Here is a 20,496-nt window from a genome sequence, read left to right on the forward strand (position 1 = left end):
GTGAATATACTGCTGATGATCCAGCCTCAGTAAGATTGTATCTCCTGAATCTCTTGTTTCTTGAACTGTCAGTTCCTTTTAAGCCCTTGCAAAAAATCATCTGTAAAACCAGAGGCTAGACTACCATATGTTTTACATGTTTGCAGCAAAAGTTCTTCATATATATGTCACAATTGGCTGTCTCAGATCAGTTACTTTATTAGTGGGTTGTTTAGTGAGCTATAATTGGAATTTAATCTTGATCTAAACTGTTGATATTAGCAGAAGAGCTGGATAGGGGGAGATTGAAGGATCTTTGTTGCTGTTTTCTCTCCTGCGTTTATAAAAATGCCATTCCAGGATCATATTCTACATATCACTCACTGTGGTATTTGTTCAGGTGACTACAGGAGTTGTGCGGAAATTGGGGCTGATGTGTGGTCCCTATAATGTAAGTGCAAATACCTGGTATGCTAGGAATGAGTCTTCATGGTCAAAACTCTGTTTCTTGTTCTGGAAGTGGGAACGCTTGCTCGACTTAGAAGCACCTGCCAGATGAATTGGTTTTGGATGATAGGAGCAGGATGATTGTGCTGTATGAAAAGCACAACATATGAAAAGGAAAGAGGGGGGGAATCATAAGCCATAGTTCAAAGGAAGGAAATTTTTCTTGTCTGGCTAGGCAAAACGTGGCCAAGCATGTTTTTTAACGATTACTCTAGACAGGCGTGCTGACTGGTTCAAAAGCAGAGATTATTTTCATTGCTATGGCTGCTGCTTTAATGCTGCCATACAAGGAGCAGACCAAGCTTTAACCCAGTTCAGGAGCTTTTGTACCACAAGCTAGTAAGCAGAAGGTGTGAGAATCTCTAAGGCAGTAAAATCTAAGAAAATGAAGATTGCTTCTGTTTCTATCCAACCCACATATTATGTTTTAGGATAATAAAATATTGCAACTTAATTCAGGAATACTTGTAAGAGGGTACTACTGAGATGAAATATCACAGTGGTACACAATCATACAAAAACCTCTTTCATGAACCCACCAGTTATTTCGTCCATGTTTACACACATTCAATTCACTTCCTGGTAGGCTGAAAGAAGCAGTTTATAGTCCTTCTAGAACTGCTGTTTGCTTCTATGCAGCTGCAGGGCATTTCTCTATGAAAAAGTTTGTGTGCAGTAAGCAAAGGTGTGAATTTTTCAGCATATTGGCTGCTGTGCACCAGTTTCCTTCTATGGTCTCTTAGATGTAAAGTGATTCCCTCTACCTTCTGAAAGGAGCACATGACCTTGCACAGAAATTCTTAATGCTTTGTTGCTTTATTGCTCAAGTCATTATAGCTGTGTCCTAAAGAACACATGTTGGTCCATCATTCTCCCTTATGCTAACGAAAGAATGTGTATGGTCACCAAGTGGCTGAGACTGAGGAATCCATCCTAGATTTAGAATCTTTAAGGTTGGAAAAGACCTCTAATATCATCAAGTCTGACCATCAAACTGAAAACTTGAAACTGATCTAACAAAAGAAGTGGTTAATATTAACTCAGTTTAATTCCTTGATCCAGCTCACAGCAGTCCTGCACAAATATTTGTGTGTTACTGTTGAGATGGAATACAGGGGCAGTGAGAATAAAACTTTTTTTGGCACTACCACTGTCTTAGGGTAATTGAAAGTATTCATGCAACTACAGTCTAAGTGAATTCATATGGGAATTAATGTAGAGTAGTAGCAAGCACCCTGTGAATTCGCACCCTGTGAATTCACACCCTAACTAAGAGCATACATCTGTGTTCAGACACACCCTTGATGAAGACAGGATTACATTTAGAAAGTTTTCCTTGGAGCTGTAATGTCTAGAAATGTAATCCCTCTATCAGCAAAACAAAGAGGTTGGGACTTTTTTTTTTTTCTTTCTCTGAGCATAACCTAACCACGACAGATTCCTCCATGATGTTCCTGAAATATGCTCCTTTTCTGTTCTCATCCATATTCTTCTTCAGTTTTACCAAGTGCAGCCTCTTAGATTTTACCTGCTAAAATCAACCCCACCCCAGTTTTTTCAAATTGTTGATGCTATTGCATCAGTGACTTGACCATCTTGCCTACTCTTTTTGAGTCATTACAGTATCTTACACTGCTCATCAGGTTCAAAGTCATCAAGTTAATACTCAGTATCGTGAGGCATCCTCTGTCTTTGGCGTGTTCCCTGTCCTTGCCCGTGACACTTGCTCCTGTCTCTTGTTTTCTCTCACAAATATCCGAGTGCCTTCCTTGTTTTGCCCCATGTGTAGTGTCCTTGCCAGACTGGTTTACCAAGTTTGCTTGCTTGCATCCTTCAGCCCTCATGCCTGTTGTCTGTCTTATGAAGAGGAAGGAATGGGACTTAGCATACAAGAAGCTAAGATGCTTACATACTATAATGCATGAACATACTACATTTTATACTGTCATGTTTTCCCTTCTTTTTTCCTACTATTCCCACCACCTTTATATTTATGAACCCCACTTGTGAAGATGTCTTTTCAGGGCAGTGTAGCATTGTATGCATGCTTCTAAGCTAAATATCTGTCCTGAGTTCCTTTTCCTTCATCAATGCCCTGTTCATCTTGATGATGCAGTCAGAGGCATTTCACTGATACCCATGTTTGCACCACACCAGTGCAAGTCCTTCAGGTAAGGACCTGCAAACCTGAAGAGTAGTTATGTGAACAAATTCTTGTGTTCATTAGCTATTTTGGAAATCGCCTGGACTCTCATTGAAGCTAAAGAAGCAGCATCTTATTCTTCCTTTGTTGGTGGTTATAAAGAGCCTTGCATTTCCTAGACACGTATGGGCAGCTGAAGAGCCTTGAATCAATACCCTCGTCTAGCTTGTGATAACATGTTCCTGTAACTATACTGTACAAGTCAGAAATGCTGAGTGGGTTTGGGACTTTCAAGGAAGATGGAGTATTCCCCTTTTCATCTCTACAATCCTGTATTCACTACTCCCTTAGAACATTTTGTTAGTCCTTCTTCCACTCTCTGCCATAGTTGTAAACACATGGTGGAAGGAAGATTCAGGAAACTCCTGCCTTCCCTGGAGGTATTTCTGTTCTGTGTTCACAGTTCTCAGGTGCCTGCTGCAATGTCTACCTTGTCCCCCAGCCCCTTCCCTCCAACACTGATGAGGTGAGTGTGCAAGGAAGCTGTAGGTTTAGACAGGGAGCCAACAAACCACACAGACAAGAGGAAGCTATTGTCGTTCCTGTGCTGTGAATTGATTCCCCTCTTTCTCTGTCCCAGATGCATCTTGTGTCATTCTTTTTCTCCAGGTGGACACAGTGGGGCACAGTGTGGGCACAGCAACTGGATGCAAGGAGAGATGTTGATTGTTTTTAACAGCCTCATTCGCCATCTTCTTCCTGTTTCTCCAGCTCCCAGGTGCTGCCCTGTCTGTCTCGCACTGTTTGCAGATGCTAATTCTTCCAGTTCAAGCTGCTCCCTGGGCAGTATCATCAAGGATTAAAGTTAAAGGGGTTCTGTCCTATTTGTTTTCCATCTTCTTGTTCCTATGCTCTAGTCAAGTGCTCTTCTCCTCCACCTTTGCAACAGCCCTGACCTTTGAACCAAAGGACTCCTAAGTCTAAAGGCCTGGAGTCAAATATTTGCCAATTTTGAGTTTGCAGTTGAAAAGCAAAGTGATTTTTCCAGTAATATTCCCCATTACTCAAGTGCCTTGAAGCTGGCAGCATAGCGTTGATCTTGATTAAAGATTGCACTAGTCTCCACTGACATTTCACACTGGGAGTGCTATCTTGAGTTAGCTATTTTGAAATTTATTTATTTTAATCTGAGTGAGACTATATTCTAACTTTTGGCATATTTCTTTCACTTGAGACTTGAAAGATTTTGCCATGTCCACCCCCTGTTTGGCATGCAGGATACATGCTTGCATGTTGCCATTTCAGCCGCAACGTTGAGATCAGCTATACTAATGCTGCTGCTCTTCTGTAGACCCGTAACTTTTTTTTTTTTACCTTTTCCTATTTTGCTGACTTTACATTAGGGCTTCTTTTCATTCATACATTGCATGCAGTGAGTGAATTGTATTACCCAACCTGCATTTGGCATGTCTGTGCTGCATTGGTGAGCTATACCCACCCAGAAATTGTTCTGCTTCATTCAAGCTGTGGGTGAGCTGCCAGTAGGAGCTCAATTTCCAGTGAGCTGACTGAATGAGCTTTGAAGGCCATCTCCAGCTCAGGAGTTCCCATTCACCAGGTAAATGGATCAGCCATATCCAAGCCTTCAGCTTTCCCAAGATACTAATGTTATCTCTTTAGATTGAGGCTCATGAAAAAGATTTCTGGCACACAGTCTTCTACCTTCTGACTGTACCAGAATCAAACCTGCCCAGATCTATGGTATTATTACACAAGCTTACCAGATTGTTGAGAGGTTCCCCTTGACTTTCGGAAGAGTACCAAACCCAAACTATTTCAGCACCCGTCTAGGTGTCATAGACCTCTGTCAGCTGGATAAGCACCAGAATAACCAGTAACTGACAATGCTTTGTTTACCATTCTTTCTACCACCAATTGCTCATGTGGATTTGCTTGAATTGCCATATTTGGCTGAATTTCCATATTTGACTGAACCTCCATTTTTAATTGTGTGATTTTTTCAGTTGGCAACAGCTGCTGCCAGCAGCTGTGAGTTAGCAAGGTGTACCCATGTCCACATAGTTCTGCACTCTTTAGCCTCAGTCATCTCTACTACATCTAGGAACTTCCTATGATGTTGCATGATGTGGGGGCAAACTTTTTGCTCAGACTCCTCACTGTTAGAAGAAGAGGCTCATTTGAACAAGGTGAAATGTAAATATCATGATCTTGTGGTTGGTGCGTGAGTCTCATCCAGAATTGTCTTGGGTTCCCAAGATTGCTTATGTAGATAGCATATCCCCTGTAAGTTGATCTGGGTTGGCTTCAGGTGCCAAAGTCTGTAAGCCCAGCTGTTAAGGTGTAACAGGCAAGCATTTATACTAATGACACGGTATGGTCAGTAAACCCTGATAACCAGTGGTCCTTTCCAGAGTGTTTATGGAGGAGGATGGTCTCTGCTTATTGCCTCAGTGAAGGGATAGAATCGTATCTCAGCCTGTTCCACATCCCACAGTAATGCTTCTCTTCCTGAATCTCACTTCCTGCCAGTGCTGTTTTAGAGCCCGCTAGGCAATTTGAAGGTTTCTGGTTGTGTGTCAATCAAGAACATTGAGCAAAATACTAAATTTCCATATAATTAGAGCACCAATATACCTGTATGACTAGGTGACCTCCCTTACTGTGTTGGAGAAGGCCAGAACATGCCGGAGTGTGTTCTAGGAACACATATGCTCCATGGGTAGATAACGCAAGGAAACAGGCTGACTAAATGCTGATTGGCACACTCTTGGCACCAAATAGAGGTTCACGTTACTTAACAAGGCAGCTGTTCTTCTCGGAGCCCCCTTCCTTCTGATACTGAAGAATGTTTCTAGTCCATTTTTTAAGCAAGTTGAATACTCTCAAATCTCTCCATGTTGGTCTCATGCAATGGATGTGTTCTCCCATTCTGTCCTTCCAGTTGTTGATCTGAAGGTCATCATGACTTCAAAGTGCTAATTTCTTAAAGGAAATTTAATGCTTCCTTGAGCATGTGTCCTTTGAAAGTTCTTCTGTCTTTGAACCAGAGACCAGAGTGTTCTCCGTACTCTTACTGACCTCAGAGGCCTTTTGGAAAACCTGTACTTCAGCAATTTCAGTCATGTTGAGCAGTATAAGTGTTGTAGTTTATGATTCATAGTTGCCAGTAGTCAGAGGTTTCAATTCCTTCATCCACCTTTCAACCTCAACCATTTAGGGTTAGACAGGTGTGACTTCTACGGTATTGATACCACACAGTATTGCATTCCAGGGAACTGTCTACAAGCTGTTCAGGAAAGAGACTGCTTAATGACTCTTGACCTGAGTTGCATTCTTTTCTGTGGTAGTCAGGCCACTCTACTTACATTTCCTGCATTTTGTGGTTGGATAAGACCATGAGCAGTTCAGGTTCATGCTTCTTGATCTGTATGATCTGAATCTTTGTGAAAGAGTTGATAACTGTAACTCCTTGCCTTTGTCTTCTGCAGCTTTCTCCTCTTTGCTTTGATAATTAGGTCATAAAAAGAGAGTTAAGGATGCAAATTCTTAAGTCTCTATGGTTCTCATAAAAGGGACATTGACAAGCTTTTAGTGCATATCCAGAACTTCCCTTCTCAGATCTAGGGTGTTCATCAGGATAATCACATTCTTACTCGTGTTGGCTTGCTTACTGCCAGACAAGCATTGCTCATTTACTGTTGTGGTGCAGCTCGTGACTTCTTGATTGATGTACAGTGGGAAAGGCTGCCTTATCCTTTCTTGATTATGTGGGAGTTAATAGCACTAAAAAGTTAACTAGATGTATGTGTCTGGCTAAGTGACCGATAAGTGCATCTTCTTGGTGCATTTATCATTCCAGTTCCTCTCTAGTGCCTCAACAGTAATTTTTTTGAGATTCCTACTGGAGCTGATGGAAGCTGGACCTTTCCCTAATTCAGCCAAGGTCTGCTTGACTGCCATTTTACCCATTATTACCAGTTAGCTGGTTCTCAGGTTTTCTGACCACATGTCTTTTAAGATGTTCACAGCAGGGTCAGCTCTGAGGTCAGACCAAGCTGCTCGGGGTTTCATCCAGTCTTGAAAACCCCAGAGATGGAGACTTCACAACCTCAGTGGGCAACCTGTGCCAGTGCTTGAGGATCCAGTCTGAACCTCTTGTTTCAAATTGTGCCTGTTGTCTCTTCTTTTCCTGCCATGCAACAACTGTAAAGAGCCTGGCTCTGTCTGCTCAGTGACCTCCCTGTAGGCACTGGGGAGCTGCTGTTAGGTCCCCCCAAAGCCATTTCTGCCCCAGGCTGAACAAGCCCAGTTCCCCCAGCTTCTCCTCACAGGGCAAGTTTTCCAGCCCCCACCATTTTGGTGGCCTCTGCTGAAGTTGCTCCAGTTTGTCAATGTCTTTCTTGTGTTGGAGGACCCCAAACTGAATCCAACATTCTGTATGCAGTCTAATGAATGCCAAGTAAAGGGAGTTAATCACTTCCTTCAATCTACTGGTTGTGCTGTTAACACAGCCTAGGATGCTGTTGGCCCTCTGCTGCCAGGGCACACACTGTTGGCTCACGTTCAGCTTGCTGCTTGCCACAACCAGTTCTTGGGGTTCACAAGCCTGTGTTGTTGCAAGGAGCTCTTCCTTCTGAGGTGCAGGATCTTGCATTGGTCCTTGTTAAATTTTTTAAGGTTTTGTATTGTCTCATTCTTCCATCCTGTCTAAGGGCCCCGCCTGTCTGTTCCTGCCCTCCAATGTATCAGCTGGTCCATCCTTCCCCACCTCCCACCCATGCTCAATTTGATACCATTCACAAACTTTATGAGCAAATGCTGTTAAGCAGTACAGGTCTCAGGATAGGTTGCTGTGGTACTCCACTTTCACTGGCCTTCAGGTGGAGTATGACCCATTGACCACTACCATCTGAACCTGAGTATCCGACCCATTTTTTGTCCGTCTAGTTGTCAAAGCATGCAGACTTTAATATCCTAACTTTGATACAGAATATCATAGGAGACAGTGTCAAATGCTCTTCTAAAGTTGAGGTAAATTATATCCATTACTATTTTCCACAAATCCAATGATTTTATCACAGAAGGTAACGATGTCCATCAGACATGATTTACACCATGGTGTACCCATTGGTGACTACATGCTGATTGTCACAATCACTTTCTTCTTAATCCTGTGCCCAGGAATTTGTTTCAAGAGGACTTGCTCTTTGATTTTGATTGGCCTGTAGTACCCTGGATTGTTCTTTTGACCTTTCTGAAGATGGGTGCAATATTTGCGTTCAGTCATCTGGGGATCTCAAATGATGAGATGCATTGACTGACATGATTTTTAAAATACAATAGAAAGCAGCCTTGCAAGGGCAGGGGCCATTTCTCTCATATCCTTGGATACAATCTGTCTTGTCTCATGGTCTCAGGTGGGGCGGAGTTCTTGCAGATAGTCACTGACTGGATTGTCATCTACTGCTGATTGTTCCTCTCCTCCTTGAACCCTGCCTCTAAGCACAGAGGCATAGGAGACCTTGTCAATGAAGACTGAAGCAAAGAAAGCAATTAATAACTCCGCTTTACTTGTTTCTCCTGTCACTAAATCACCCACCCATTCAGCAACAGGCCCACACTTTGCTTGTTCAGCCTTCTATTACTAATGTAACATCGAAGCCCTTCTTGTTGCCCTTGACATCCTTGCAAGTCTCAACTAGAGCTGAGCTTTGGCTTTCCTGACACCATCCTTACATGCCCAGGCAGTGTTTTGAAATTTCTCCTTTACAGCCTGTCCTTGCTTCCACCTCCTGTATGCTGCCTTTTTGCACTGGAGCTCATCCAAGCCAATCTCTTGATGCATTTACTTGTCTTCCTGAATATCAGGATGGACTGGTTTTGCCTTTGGAGGATGCTGTCCTTTACTGGCATCTCCATTGGTGCTGACCAACAGGCTCTCACCCAGCCAGTCGCCCATCCCGTAGAACACTCCATACATCTGCTCCTTTACAGAGATAGCACATCCCCTCCTTGTCTTTCCTCTTTGTCTTTCCTGAAGTGTGTATCTGTCCACTGCAGCACTCCAGCTGTGTGAGCTATCCCACCACACCTCAGTTGCTCTGACAATGTAGTTGTGTGACCACACATGGAGCTCTTATTTGCCCTGTTTGTTTCCCAGGTTGCGTGCATTTGTGCACGTGCACTAGAGGTGGACTTCTGCCTTTTTTTTTACTTTGAGGTTTCTCTTGTACCTGTTACCCTGCACTCTTTTTTTTTTTTCTCCCAACCCGTACACCCCTTCCTCACTTGACTACAGGTTGTAATTTCACTTTTCCAGTTTTCCTAATATAAAGCTTTTCTTACCACATTGGCCAGGTTTTTGGCAAAGATGCTTTTTCTCCACTTTGTCAGGTGGATCCCATCTTCCCCTGGCAGTGCTCAACCATCAAAGAGGATCCTAAAAGCCAAATCCCTGTTGTTAACCCAAGTTGCAATACACGATACTGATCTGGAAGATCCATCTTTTCCTCGTTCACTGGAGGCCACCTGGGTCTCTATGCCATTGACCCTTTCTCCCCAAGCCATACTGCTCTTGATACGCTCCAGGTCAGTAAATAAAAGTAACAACAGGAATGCTTCAACTGATAGGACACATACCAAACAGGAGGAGAGGAGACGTGAGAGCACTCTCCTTGTGGACACTGGTTGGGGAAGCTTTCTGGTCTCAAGTAACAAAGCACGAGTATATCCATGGTTGTGTACTACACCCCTCACATAGCATTGCCTGTTGGTATGTAGCATTAATTGGATTTGCAATGAAGGCACATCCCGAATGATTTTTCCATGAACCTTAATGGAAGTGCGGTGGATAGAATCCATTTTTCCTTGATGACAATTAGGTGTCTTAAGCATAAGAGCACACCTTTATTTTGGACTCTGATTTAAGACAGTGCATAAGCACAGGCAGCCTTATTGACCTTAAGTAGGATTTTCTGTTGAAATGCAATTTTTCACTCTTATTTTTAGGTATTTCAAATTACTGCGAAAGATACCGTGAAGGTATGAGACATGTTCTCAACACCTTTGGACCAGTTCCAGAATTTTCAGGTGAAATTGAGCAGAAAGTCAATCAGGTAAATATGGAGTTGATAAATGCAGTGACATTCGTAACAGAGTTCGTTAGCTTTTATTTTAACATTTGTACCATTTCAGTTTACTGTTAGAGGTGTCTGTATTTCTTGTGTGAATATGTACTTTGAAAAGATGAGTATAGAATGCATGTATGTCCCTTTTCAAAGCACTTTGACATACATCAAGAGAAGGTGATCTAGCAGCTGAGTAACAGCATTACTAGATGGAGGAGTCTACTGCTAACAACTATGGGTTATTGACAGTAATCCTCCACGCTATTTCGTACCACTTCTGTCCTTACCACAGCTCTGAGCTTCCTTTCCTACATGACTTTTCTCCCCATGTCTTCCTCCTACTCCATCTTCTGGCATAAACCCTGTAGCTTTTTTCTTCTGATTGTTCTTTTTCTTGGTTTTGTATACTTTACAAACTAGAACTCCAGTCTGTAACATGCAAATACACATTTAAGTTATGCTTATGAGCAGTCCGGTAAGTTTACTTGCATGTTTAAAGATAAGATGTATTTAAGTGCTATGCTGGATTGGGACCCAGTTTGTCTATTAACATTTCTAAGCCCGTGACTCACTATATAGACTACTTTGTATGATCACAGGAATTAACTGAAGTATTACTTCCTAGCTCTGCCTTTTCATAGTTTCCTTTTTTTAATGCTTCGCTAAAAAACGTGTATGTGTTGAATTGTTCTTGATGAGCTGTCAGACTGATTCCGTATATGGAAGTTCTCTGACTGGAAGACAGCATTTTTGTTTCTTTTTTTTTTTTTTTTTGTTCCTATTTATATAAATTCAACATCAGCTATGTTAAAAAGGAAAAAGATTCTTTTATGCTTAAACAAGATAGACTGCTTATAATAACAATCAATAATAATTGTGGAGTTATGCACAATTAGAAGCTTTTGATTAGTATGAAACAGTTTGAGTTTCTTTATGGAAAGCTGGATTCCATTTCACCGTCTGTTTCTGTGTCTCTCTATTATCTTTGGTCTTCAATGCCAAAGATGGGTTTGCAAGAATCCTCTTAAGAGTAAAACATTAAACATTTCTTATCTTACTCCTCTGTCCCTCCCCCTGACTTTTTTCGGGGGCGACTGCAACTTGCCAGTCATTGGTAGCAGGTCCAGGTTTTACCCAGTTTCTCAACACTTGCCTTTTTAACCTCAGACCTCAGGTGCTATTTTGGCAAAGATGACCTTGTGATCTCTACCTGAGCTCTCAAACCAGCTTTTTTTCTTTGAAAGAAAATCTGTTACAAGTACTAGCTGGCCAGAGCTTACTGCCTCTTGTTCTCCTTTCAGTGATACATTTAACTGGCATTTCTAAGACAACTTTGATTATGCACTCAGAAATACTTTATTTTTTCCATTTTGTTTTAAATATCATTTTTGTGTGATAACCTGTTCAGACTTCTACCTCCATGTCCTCAAATAGTGCTGTTATTCCAATAAACAACAAAAATCATAATTCTGTGTTTGTTATGTGTCTTCCCCTGACATTTTGATTATAACTGGCACTCCTAAGACAAAATGTTTTTAATAAATGTGGTATCCCTCATTGCATTTATTAGGAGCCAGAAGAGAGATCACGGCTTTAAACACACACACACAGGAATGTGGTTTAGAGCACTTTTTTAGCCACATAAGTGGCCAGGTTGCCACCTTCCTATTTAATAAAAGGTTATTATCAAAGAGACTAGACAGTGGCTGTGTGGGGCAAACCAAGAGAAGAGGCTGATGCTTTAATGTTTCTGTAGGCACCTTCATTGCCACATTCAGGCCAACCTTCTCCAAGTGGGAGCACTTTTCTTCTCATACAGGTTAGCTCATTGCCAGTCACCCATGTACAGAATTAGCGGCCTATTGCTTGCGATGGACTGAATTACAGTTTGAGTGGATGGTTACTTGGTCTGACGCAGGGAAGGCAGGAAAACAATGCTGATGCAAAACTTTTTACTCAGAATGTCAGATTGAATCATTTTTAAATTTTCTGTTCCAGGCTATGTCTGAAAAAATTCCAGTTGTTCCAAAAATCCTGGATGCCAGGAGAAAATGGAGAGATGAATGTCTCACTGGTCTTGCCAAAATGAAAACACAAATGAAATCTGAGTGAGGTGCACTTTGTTTAACAGGAGATACTAAAGGAAGAGCAGATCTTCAAAAAAAGTGGAAATTTTTGGTCATGCAGAAGAGGAGACTGAATGTGCAACCAATGATATGCACAAATGTAGAGACCAATGAAATACTTGGTCCAAATTTGTCATGAATAACTGGAAACAGTTATTAAAAAGTTCAGTTAAAAATTATCAAATTATTATATATATATATGCATTAGATGTGTAAGCATTAAGTAGCTTTAGCAATTTTAATATTGTGCAATTCTGGAACACAACCATGTTTTAAATAATGCATTTTTCAGCTTGCTTAGGAATTCAGCGCTTGAACAATATTTGCTTATGCAGGGATCTGAAATAGGCAAACATCAGCTGTTTGTTACTGGAGAAGAGAAGCCCTCACCCACCAGTCACTGTGACAGCGAGGTTAATTTGTAAAGCACTGACTGTAGATAGGAGAAGCTCGTGTTGAGCAAAGAGTAGATTCACTGGCTGGTGAGCTGAGACCTCAACAGCTGTAAGGGTCACTTCAGCTCTGTCACCATTCCACAACATAGGGGAAAGAATTACTCCTCCTTTCCCTCCCTTTGGCACTTCTGTACCTGTATGATGATCTAAATGTGAGTAAATAGAGCAGAACTCCCCCCTCATCCCCTACCCCTGGTTCTGTAAGACTTACCAGAGACCTACTTGGTCTTAAAGACCATGCACTTGATACCCCATGGCTTTGCCCCCAGCTTTAGTCAGATATTTCATGCTAACCGTTGGCATTGCTGCATAAATATGCGCCCATTTTAAGACTTGTCTATGAGAAATAAGAGATTTTGATTTAATAGCTAGTTTGGGAGACAGTACGGTGTAGTGGATCAGTTTGGATGTTTTTCCCTGGCTGCTCCATCACTGTCTGAGTGACCTCGGAAGCCAGTTCACCACCTGTTTCCATGTCTGTTTTGTACGTTATCTGAAGCAAGGGGTGCTTATTTAGGACTCAGCTGTACTGAATGTACCAGCTGTAGCTGAAGGGACCCCAGGTATCTGCTGGTTTGCTCCCCCACAGAGGGAAAGATGCAGGGGCTCAGATGTAGCATTTATGCTTTACTGCTGCCCTTCCTGCAGAGACACAACATCTCCTGCACATACAAGGACGCAGTATACACCTGGAAACAGGAATATCCTCGGTTGCTGCAGTGGTGCGTTTTGGTCCACAGCAGACAAAGTGTAATTATGAATGTACCCAGTAATACAGTTGGACTTTGATCTTAGCTGGAACCTCGGGGCAGTATTGTTATGCAGATAGTGAGAAGTTGAAACAGTGCATCGCACCCGCACCCACGCTGCTTCACTTAAGCATTTCTGAATTTGTGCTAACTGGTCATGTAGCTTCAGTCACAGCACAGATGAAGAGGTGTTAAGCTGTCATTTTGCTAATGCTCAGCTCAGGGGCATTTCAAATCTTGTTTTTTACAGAGGGTGCAGCACACAAACAAGTTACTGAGACTTAATTAGTTGCCATTTTGAGCCGAACGGCAGAAATGTCTGTGTGAGCATACCAATACCACTTATTTCTGCTTGGTCACAGTAAAAGAGACCTGAGATAAATTACATCACTTGACACAAGTGGTGGGCCAAGAACACATCTCTGGATGTGAAACATGGGGAGGGAGGCATAACGCCGAGGTTGTCCTGTGCTCCTTTATAATCAGTGGACAGAAAGGAAAACTTGTAAGCTCAATTTATTTTATCCCAATATAGACTTAACATTGTCAGGTTTCTTCTATTGCTTTTTATTGCCCCAGCAAGTGGCTCAACCTGCACTTAGACATCTGAAGTTAGGGAGGTCAGTCCTCACTCCTGATACCTTATTAAGCAATAGTTAATTAATTATGGGGCTGATTTCCTCATTTTATGTATGTTTTTATATTTCAGACAAGGCCATAGGAGGTTCCAATTACTTTCAAGATTACACCTGTTTTTCTATGAGTGTATGACATTGTCATAACTACTTAGCTTGCATTGCTTCTGTTTCTTCTGAGATTTTTAAAACTCAATCATCTCATCAAATATTTGCCTCCATCTGTATTATTTGCTTATGAATAAAATATTTTAATGAGGAAGGTATTAACTTCTGTGCTCCAGTGTGATACTGTAGTGGTAAAATGTCTTTAGAAACCAGTGCCCTGGTAGAATAATTTGTGGAAGTCAGTAGGAGTAAATAGACAAGAAATAACGTGCATTCCCCTGTAGTTCAGGTGTTGGCAAACAGTTGCTGCAGACATGGGCCATGCCGCGAGGGAATGGCTTTCTGTGGGGGGGGAAAATTACTCTGGAGAGTGCCAGAGCACTTCTGTGCATTGAGCAGCTCTTCCGCGGGGTCTGGCGTACAGCAAAGCTCGCCTTGGAGCATCAGTTCCCACCCAGGTTCACAGCCACAAGTTGGGGGGAGATGCTTGACAAAAAATGTATTTTAGCTGACATTTGGTTGAAGCGCACAAAATTATTAGTTGGTAAATGCAACAACAACTGGTAAGCATTAGGAAAAGGTAGCTGAAGGAATGAGATGGGCTGTCCTCATCCCAGGGACCCGTACCCTGGTCACAATTAACCCCTTTTACTGATCAGTCATTAGACTGTGTCCGAATCCTGCGCCCAGCTTGGGGCTCCCAGTACAAGAAGGACATTGGACAAATGGTAGGGGAGGCCCCCGAGATGGTGAGGCTGGAGCACTGGTCTTGTGAGGAGAGGCTGGGGAGCTGGGCTTGTCTAGCCTGGAGCAGAGAGAGCTTCAGGAGGACCTACCAGCAGTCCTCAGTGCCCGTGGGGAGGTCATCGAGGAGACAGAGCCAGGCTCTCTAAATGGGGGCTGGGTGAGAAGATGGAGACAATGGACGTTAAGTTGAAACACAAGACTTTCAGCCTGGATGTAAGGAGACACTTTTTTCCGCCATGAGGACAGTCAGGCAGAGGCACAGGTTGTCCACAGAGGTGGTGCAGTCTCCATCCTTGGAGGTTTTCAAGTCCTGACTGGATGAAGCCCTGAGCAGCCTGGTCTGACCTCAGAGCTGAGCTGCTGTGAGCAGGAGGTTCCACCAGAGACCTCCAATGCTCCCTCCCTGCCTGCATTAGCCCGATTCCAAGTTTTGTCTGATTTTGGCCTATTTTGTATCAGAAATGTTGCTCTGGCTCAAGTCAATTCACTCCAAAGAATGTGTATAAATTAGTTCAAATCACCACATACATTGAGAGGACTTTTTAACGTAAATCGTAAATGAAATTTAGGATGCTCTGAATGGATGTAAATAAATCTGCATTCAGGTTTTTCCATGCATTTGCCTGGGCGGATTAACGTAATATCATTAGATTGTCACAACTCTTCACGTATAAAGAATTCCTTACAGAAAAGTCTGAGCTGCCAAAAGCCGTCACTAACTTCTTCCAGGGCATTGAGTTGACAATGTGGACAGAACTGCTAATAGGTTTGCTAACTGGATGGTGAAGAATCCTTCCTGGGGAGCAACTTGTCAGAGGTGAACTGCTTCTAAGATACAAATCCCAATTCTGTTGAATCAATTGGTTTAATTATTTGCTTCAGATTTGTCTTACTCTTTTTATCCCATTCCTTTTTTCCTCAAATGCAATAGACTTGTTATGATAGATTGCACCTGGCTTTTTATGAGGACTCCTTCGGAATTAACACCAGCAGCCCTACAAAGTTGCAGAACTACTGCAGATATGGTCAAATATTTATTTGGTTTGATTGTCAGCAGAAGAAGCAATAGTTGCTTGAATGTTCAAGCAACTATTTTATGGTAAACTGTGAGATATTTTGGAAGAATTTATCTTGTGGTTTCTTTTTTATACAAGTGCATATTTTAAAATCCTGTATTATTTTTAATCAAGTTGCACCTACAGATTTTTCTAAATCCCTGTCTTTGTTGCACTGAGTTTTTCTCTGTTTTACCAATTTGATATTTATTGTTTTCCTTATTATGTGTATTTTACTATTAGTTACTGCTGCTTGTTGCAAGCAGAGTCCAATGCGTTCATAGCAAAGCCTTTGATTTAATGCTATGGGAAATCAAATCACCTATTTTGTGTAAGATAAGGAAGAAAGGGCGGATGCAGGGAAATACTCCCCTGCTTCACTGAGGGAAGTCCAGTATCTAACAGTAGTTGTTCTTCTGTTCAATCATGATAATAATTTGAAAGTTAAAATGTGAGTATTTTCTGATTGCCATATTATTTAATTGGAATGGTATTAAGAAATTGGCGTTATCCTATCTATACCATCTTTTAGGCAAAAAAAAACCCAAAACCAAACTGTGCTTCATTAGGGAAGCAGGATAGTGCTTGTGGTACTTGTTATAAAAACAGAAAAAATCCTTTAGAGACAAAATGATGTCACTGTCAGTCTCAGTTTCTCAGAAGAAAGATGAGATATACTGCCAGTGCCTATATAGTTATATGGCAGGACCTATATAGTTATATGGCAGGATGCATTGCCATAGTATGGGGTATTGGGTTTGCGTGGCAGGGTTTTGGTAGCAGGGGGGCTACAGGGGTGGCTTCTGCAAGAAGCTGCTAGAAGCTTCCCCCCGTGTCCGACAGAGCCAATGCCAGTTGGCTCCAAGACGGACCCGCTGCTGGCCAAGGCCGAGCCCATCAACGGTGGTGGTAGCACCTCTGTAACAACATATTTAAGAAGGGGAAAAAACCACCAGGAGCAATTGCAGCCAGCAAGAGGAGTGAGAAGATGTAAGAAACTCTGCAGACACCAAGGTCAGTGCAGAAGGAGGGGCAGGAGGTGCTCCAGGTGCCAGAGCAGAGATCCCCCTGCAGCCCCTGGAGAAGACCATGGTGAGGCAGGCTGTCCCCCTGCAGCCCACGGAAGTCCATGGTGGAGCAGAGATTCCAGCTGCAGCCCATGGAGGACCCCATGCTGGAGCAGGTGGATGCCCAAAGGAAGCTGTGACCCTGTGGGAAGCCCGTGCTGGAGCAGGCTCCTGGCAGGACCTGTGGCCCCACAGAAAGAGGAGCCCGTGCTGGACCAGGTTTGGTGGCAGGACTTGTGACCCTGTGGAAGGGACCCACACTGGAAGGACTCATGTTGGAGAAGTTCATGCAGGACTGTCTCCTGTGGGAGGGACCCCAGGCTGGAGCAGGGGAAGAGTGTGAGGAGTCCTCCTCCTGAGGATGAAGGAGTGGAAGAGACACCGTGTGATGAACTGACCACAACCCCCATTCCCCGTCCCCCTGTGTGGGAGGAGGCAGAGAAATGGGGAGTGAAGTTGAGCCTGGGAAGAAGGGATGGGTGGGGGGAGGTGTTTTAAGATTTGGTTTTATTTCTCATTACTTAACTCTGATTTGATTGGCAATAAACTAAATTAATTTTCCCGAGTTGAGGTTTTTTTGCCTGGGACGGTAATTGGTGAGTGATCTCTTCCTGTCCTTATCTCGACCCACGAACCTTTTGTTATATTTTCTCTCCCCTGCCCAGCTGAGGAGGGCAGTGACAGAGCGGCGTTGGGGGCACCTGGGCTCCAGCCCGGGTCAACCCACCGCATACAGAGTTCCGAAAATGTCTTTGAGAACCGGTAATTGTGGTACCCTTGCAGAGACAGAGATACGGAGGACAGGAACCCTCCACGAGAAGAGGAGCCAGGCAGATGTGAACCCAGCAATTAGTGTCAGTGTCAGCAGGAAAAACAAATGGTCTTTTGCTTTCAACAGCCTATCAGGCGCAAAGGGGATGTTTCACAAATTAATTTGGATCTAGTTAGAGTAAACAAGTGTAAATTAATACATTTGCTCTAGCTGCCTGCTCCTCTGCTCCATTCCCCCAAGCTCCAGCCACGCTGCAGGGTAGCCCTCCGCTTGCCCCGCGCCTCCCATCTTGTGCGTGCACGTCTGTGTGCGCATGCCCGCGTCCTACTGCTAATCAGTCAGAGGGGGAAGACAAAAACTGACCCCAGGGGAAAACTCCTCACATTTGATTTGGTAAGGCTTTGTATCGAGCCAACAGCCAAGGATTTCTCGCCGTTCTTTTCTGTGATTTCAGAAAGAGAAAGGAATCCTTCCCTTCGGCACGTTACTCAGTTAAGTGGTCACGCAGCTTAGAGCACACCGCTTCGAGGGAGTTACCCATCGACTGGTATTTCTCGTAGTTTGTTTTTCAGGTAGAACTTTCTTCTCCCCTCTGAGTTTTTTCTTTTATTGTACAAGTTTAATTTGGATGATTCATTTGACCATTGAATACAAGCTAATATTCATATATGAATAATGATAAATGCTGATTTTTTTAATAAGGAATAATAGAGAGGAGCTTAAATCTGGTGTATTGATCTGAATGTGTATGTTTAATCATACAAAAGCAATATTAAAATGGCACGGTTTAGCTGCATATCTTAATACCCACGAAGGCTTAAATATTACTTACAGCATGTGCTGGGAGCAGAGGAGCAAATTATCCACTGGGCAGAGTGAGTGCCCGCATCCTCCACTGCCGCGTGTGACGCCAAAAGGCACAGAGCCGTGGCTACGCAGACCTCTCGCTTTTATAGACGGGAGCTCAGAAAAGAAACTAGCAATTTAAATAGCAAAAGCTGTCATATCAATAGTTCCGTAAGAATTGAGGAAAAAAAGATGCTAGAGTGACCTTTTGAGGCAAAACAGGGCAACCTTGAATGTTTGACCCCCAGAATTTGCTCAGAAGCTCCGGTTTGCACATGCTGATACGTGGTTGTGAAATGCTCCGAGGATGGTTTCAGCTAGCTCCGACCACAAGCCAGCTGCAAGTGAAGCCATGAACAAATGCAGCTGGACTAGCAGTTTTTTATATACAGCTCATCAAAAATTGGTCCAATGTCCTCCTGGCTGTGAGGAAAAGCCTGCACCACTCCTGTGGGAGAGGAGCACATTTCAAGGAGAGCTGTTGGTAAGAGCACTGTTTCCATAAAATTCAGTGGACTTTTGAAATACATCAAACCGCTTTGTTTTCTAGCTTGCTAGAAAAGAGCATGACTTATTTTCTTAACGTATATTCAGAGAAATGCTCCATGGTGTTGCACATCCCTCAGCATTTTCCTTTCTCTCTCTGACGATTCTCTTCCTTCAGTGAGGATGGATTGTCCTTCATCAAAGACTGAAATGGAGGGATGCTTGGAATAAAATGGCACTTCTTCTTGAACCTGAGTGTGAAATGGAGATTTTTAACACGTGGCTTTGTAGACTTCTTCCAGTTACTTGGATTTCAGACACGAAGCGGAGGTACATAACGTGCAGAATCATCCAGAAACTTGTTTTCCTTTACCTATGAGCAAAATGTAGTCTAACAGAGAAAGGTCAAGAGCCCGTACTTGCATGTAGATAGGAAAGCTTTCTGCAGAAGCTGAACTTACTTTTTTAAAAGATTCTATAAAACAGAGCTGTAAATTTGCCCTAAATTGGATGTTTGATCTGTTTAGCTTAAGTCTAGATGACAACTACCGTGACAGTATTAATGTACTGCCCAAGGCCTCCATAAGGGTTCATCACCTCTGTGTTGGCACAACGAACGAAGATGTTTTCCAACAGAAAACATTAAAAAGCCTCTGTAATTTAAAACATTCTGAAAACTTTCCTTTGCATTCATCATCTGTTGAAGTTTTAACAGCAAGTCTAGATTTTCCAATATTGTAACAGTACGTCCTCTCCATATGAAGCCACAGTTGCTTGTTCTTGGTTGGTTTTAACAGATAATACTCCTAAGGAATACAATGGAGGCATTTGTTTGCAACCCAGAGAGAAAGTGATAAGGCTGGGAAATCCTCGCTGTCACTCTGATATTACTGAAGAAATTAGGTTGTCATTTAGCGAGGAGTTCCTGGGAACTGCCTTGATGTAACTGGTTCTTCTGAAAGAGAAATCTCTGGTTTTTTGGTTTGGTTTTTTTTGGGTGGTGGTGGTGGGTTTTTTTCCTTTGTCTTGCCCAATAATCATTTATACTCTGCGTCCCCCATGGGGTCACAAGTCCTGCCACCAAACCTGCTCCAGTGTGGGCTCCTCTTTCTGTGGGGCCACAGGTCCTGCCAGGAGCCTGCTCCAGCACAGGCTTCCCACAGGGTCACAGCTTCCTTTGGGCATCCACCTGCTCCAGCGTGGGGTCCTCCATGGGCTGCAGCTGGAATCTCTGCTCCACCATGGACTTCTGTGGGCTGCAGGGGGACAGCCTGCCTCACCATGGTCTTCTCCAGGGGCTGCAGGGGGATCTCTGCTCTGGCACCTGGAGCACCTCCTGCCCCTCCTTCTGCACTGACCTTGGTGTCTGCAGGGTTGTTCCTCTCACATCTTCTCACTCCTCTTGCTGGCTGCAATTGCTCCTGGTGGTTTTTTCCCCTTCTTAACCATGTTATCCCAGAGGCACTACCACCATCACTGATGGGCTTGGCCTTGGCCAGTGGTGGGTCCATCTTGGTGCTGGCTGGCATTGGCTCGGACACGGGGGAAGCTTCTAGCAGCTTCTCACAGAAGCCACCCCTGTAGCCCCCCCCCCGCTACAAAACCTTGCTGTGCAAACCCAATACATATACATAAATGAAAGCTGGCAGTACCGGTGGGGATGGTTTACCATT

The 20,496-nt window shown here is 43.2% G+C and overlaps 1 protein-coding gene across 4 annotated transcripts in view; it reads left to right on the forward strand.

Moving 5' to 3' along the window:
* Positions 1–14,009, forward strand: part of CRYL1 (crystallin lambda 1) — a 61,133-nt gene extending 47,124 nt beyond the window's left edge. For all 4 annotated transcript variants that reach the window (XM_054824208.1, XM_054824225.1, XM_054824218.1 and 1 more), the window contains 2 exons: positions 9,659–9,765; positions 11,776–14,009. In XM_054824208.1, the coding sequence (XP_054680183.1) occupies positions 9,659–9,765; positions 11,776–11,889 (221 nt within the window). In that variant the 3' untranslated portion in view covers positions 11,890–14,009. The remainder of the gene's footprint in view (positions 1–9,658; positions 9,766–11,775) is intronic.
* The last annotated feature ends 6,487 nt before the right edge of the window (positions 14,010–20,496 follow it).

This window comes from Grus americana, chromosome 1, assembly GCF_028858705.1.
Source record: "Grus americana isolate bGruAme1 chromosome 1, bGruAme1.mat, whole genome shotgun sequence".
Lineage (NCBI taxonomy): Eukaryota > Metazoa > Chordata > Aves > Gruiformes > Gruidae > Grus > Grus americana.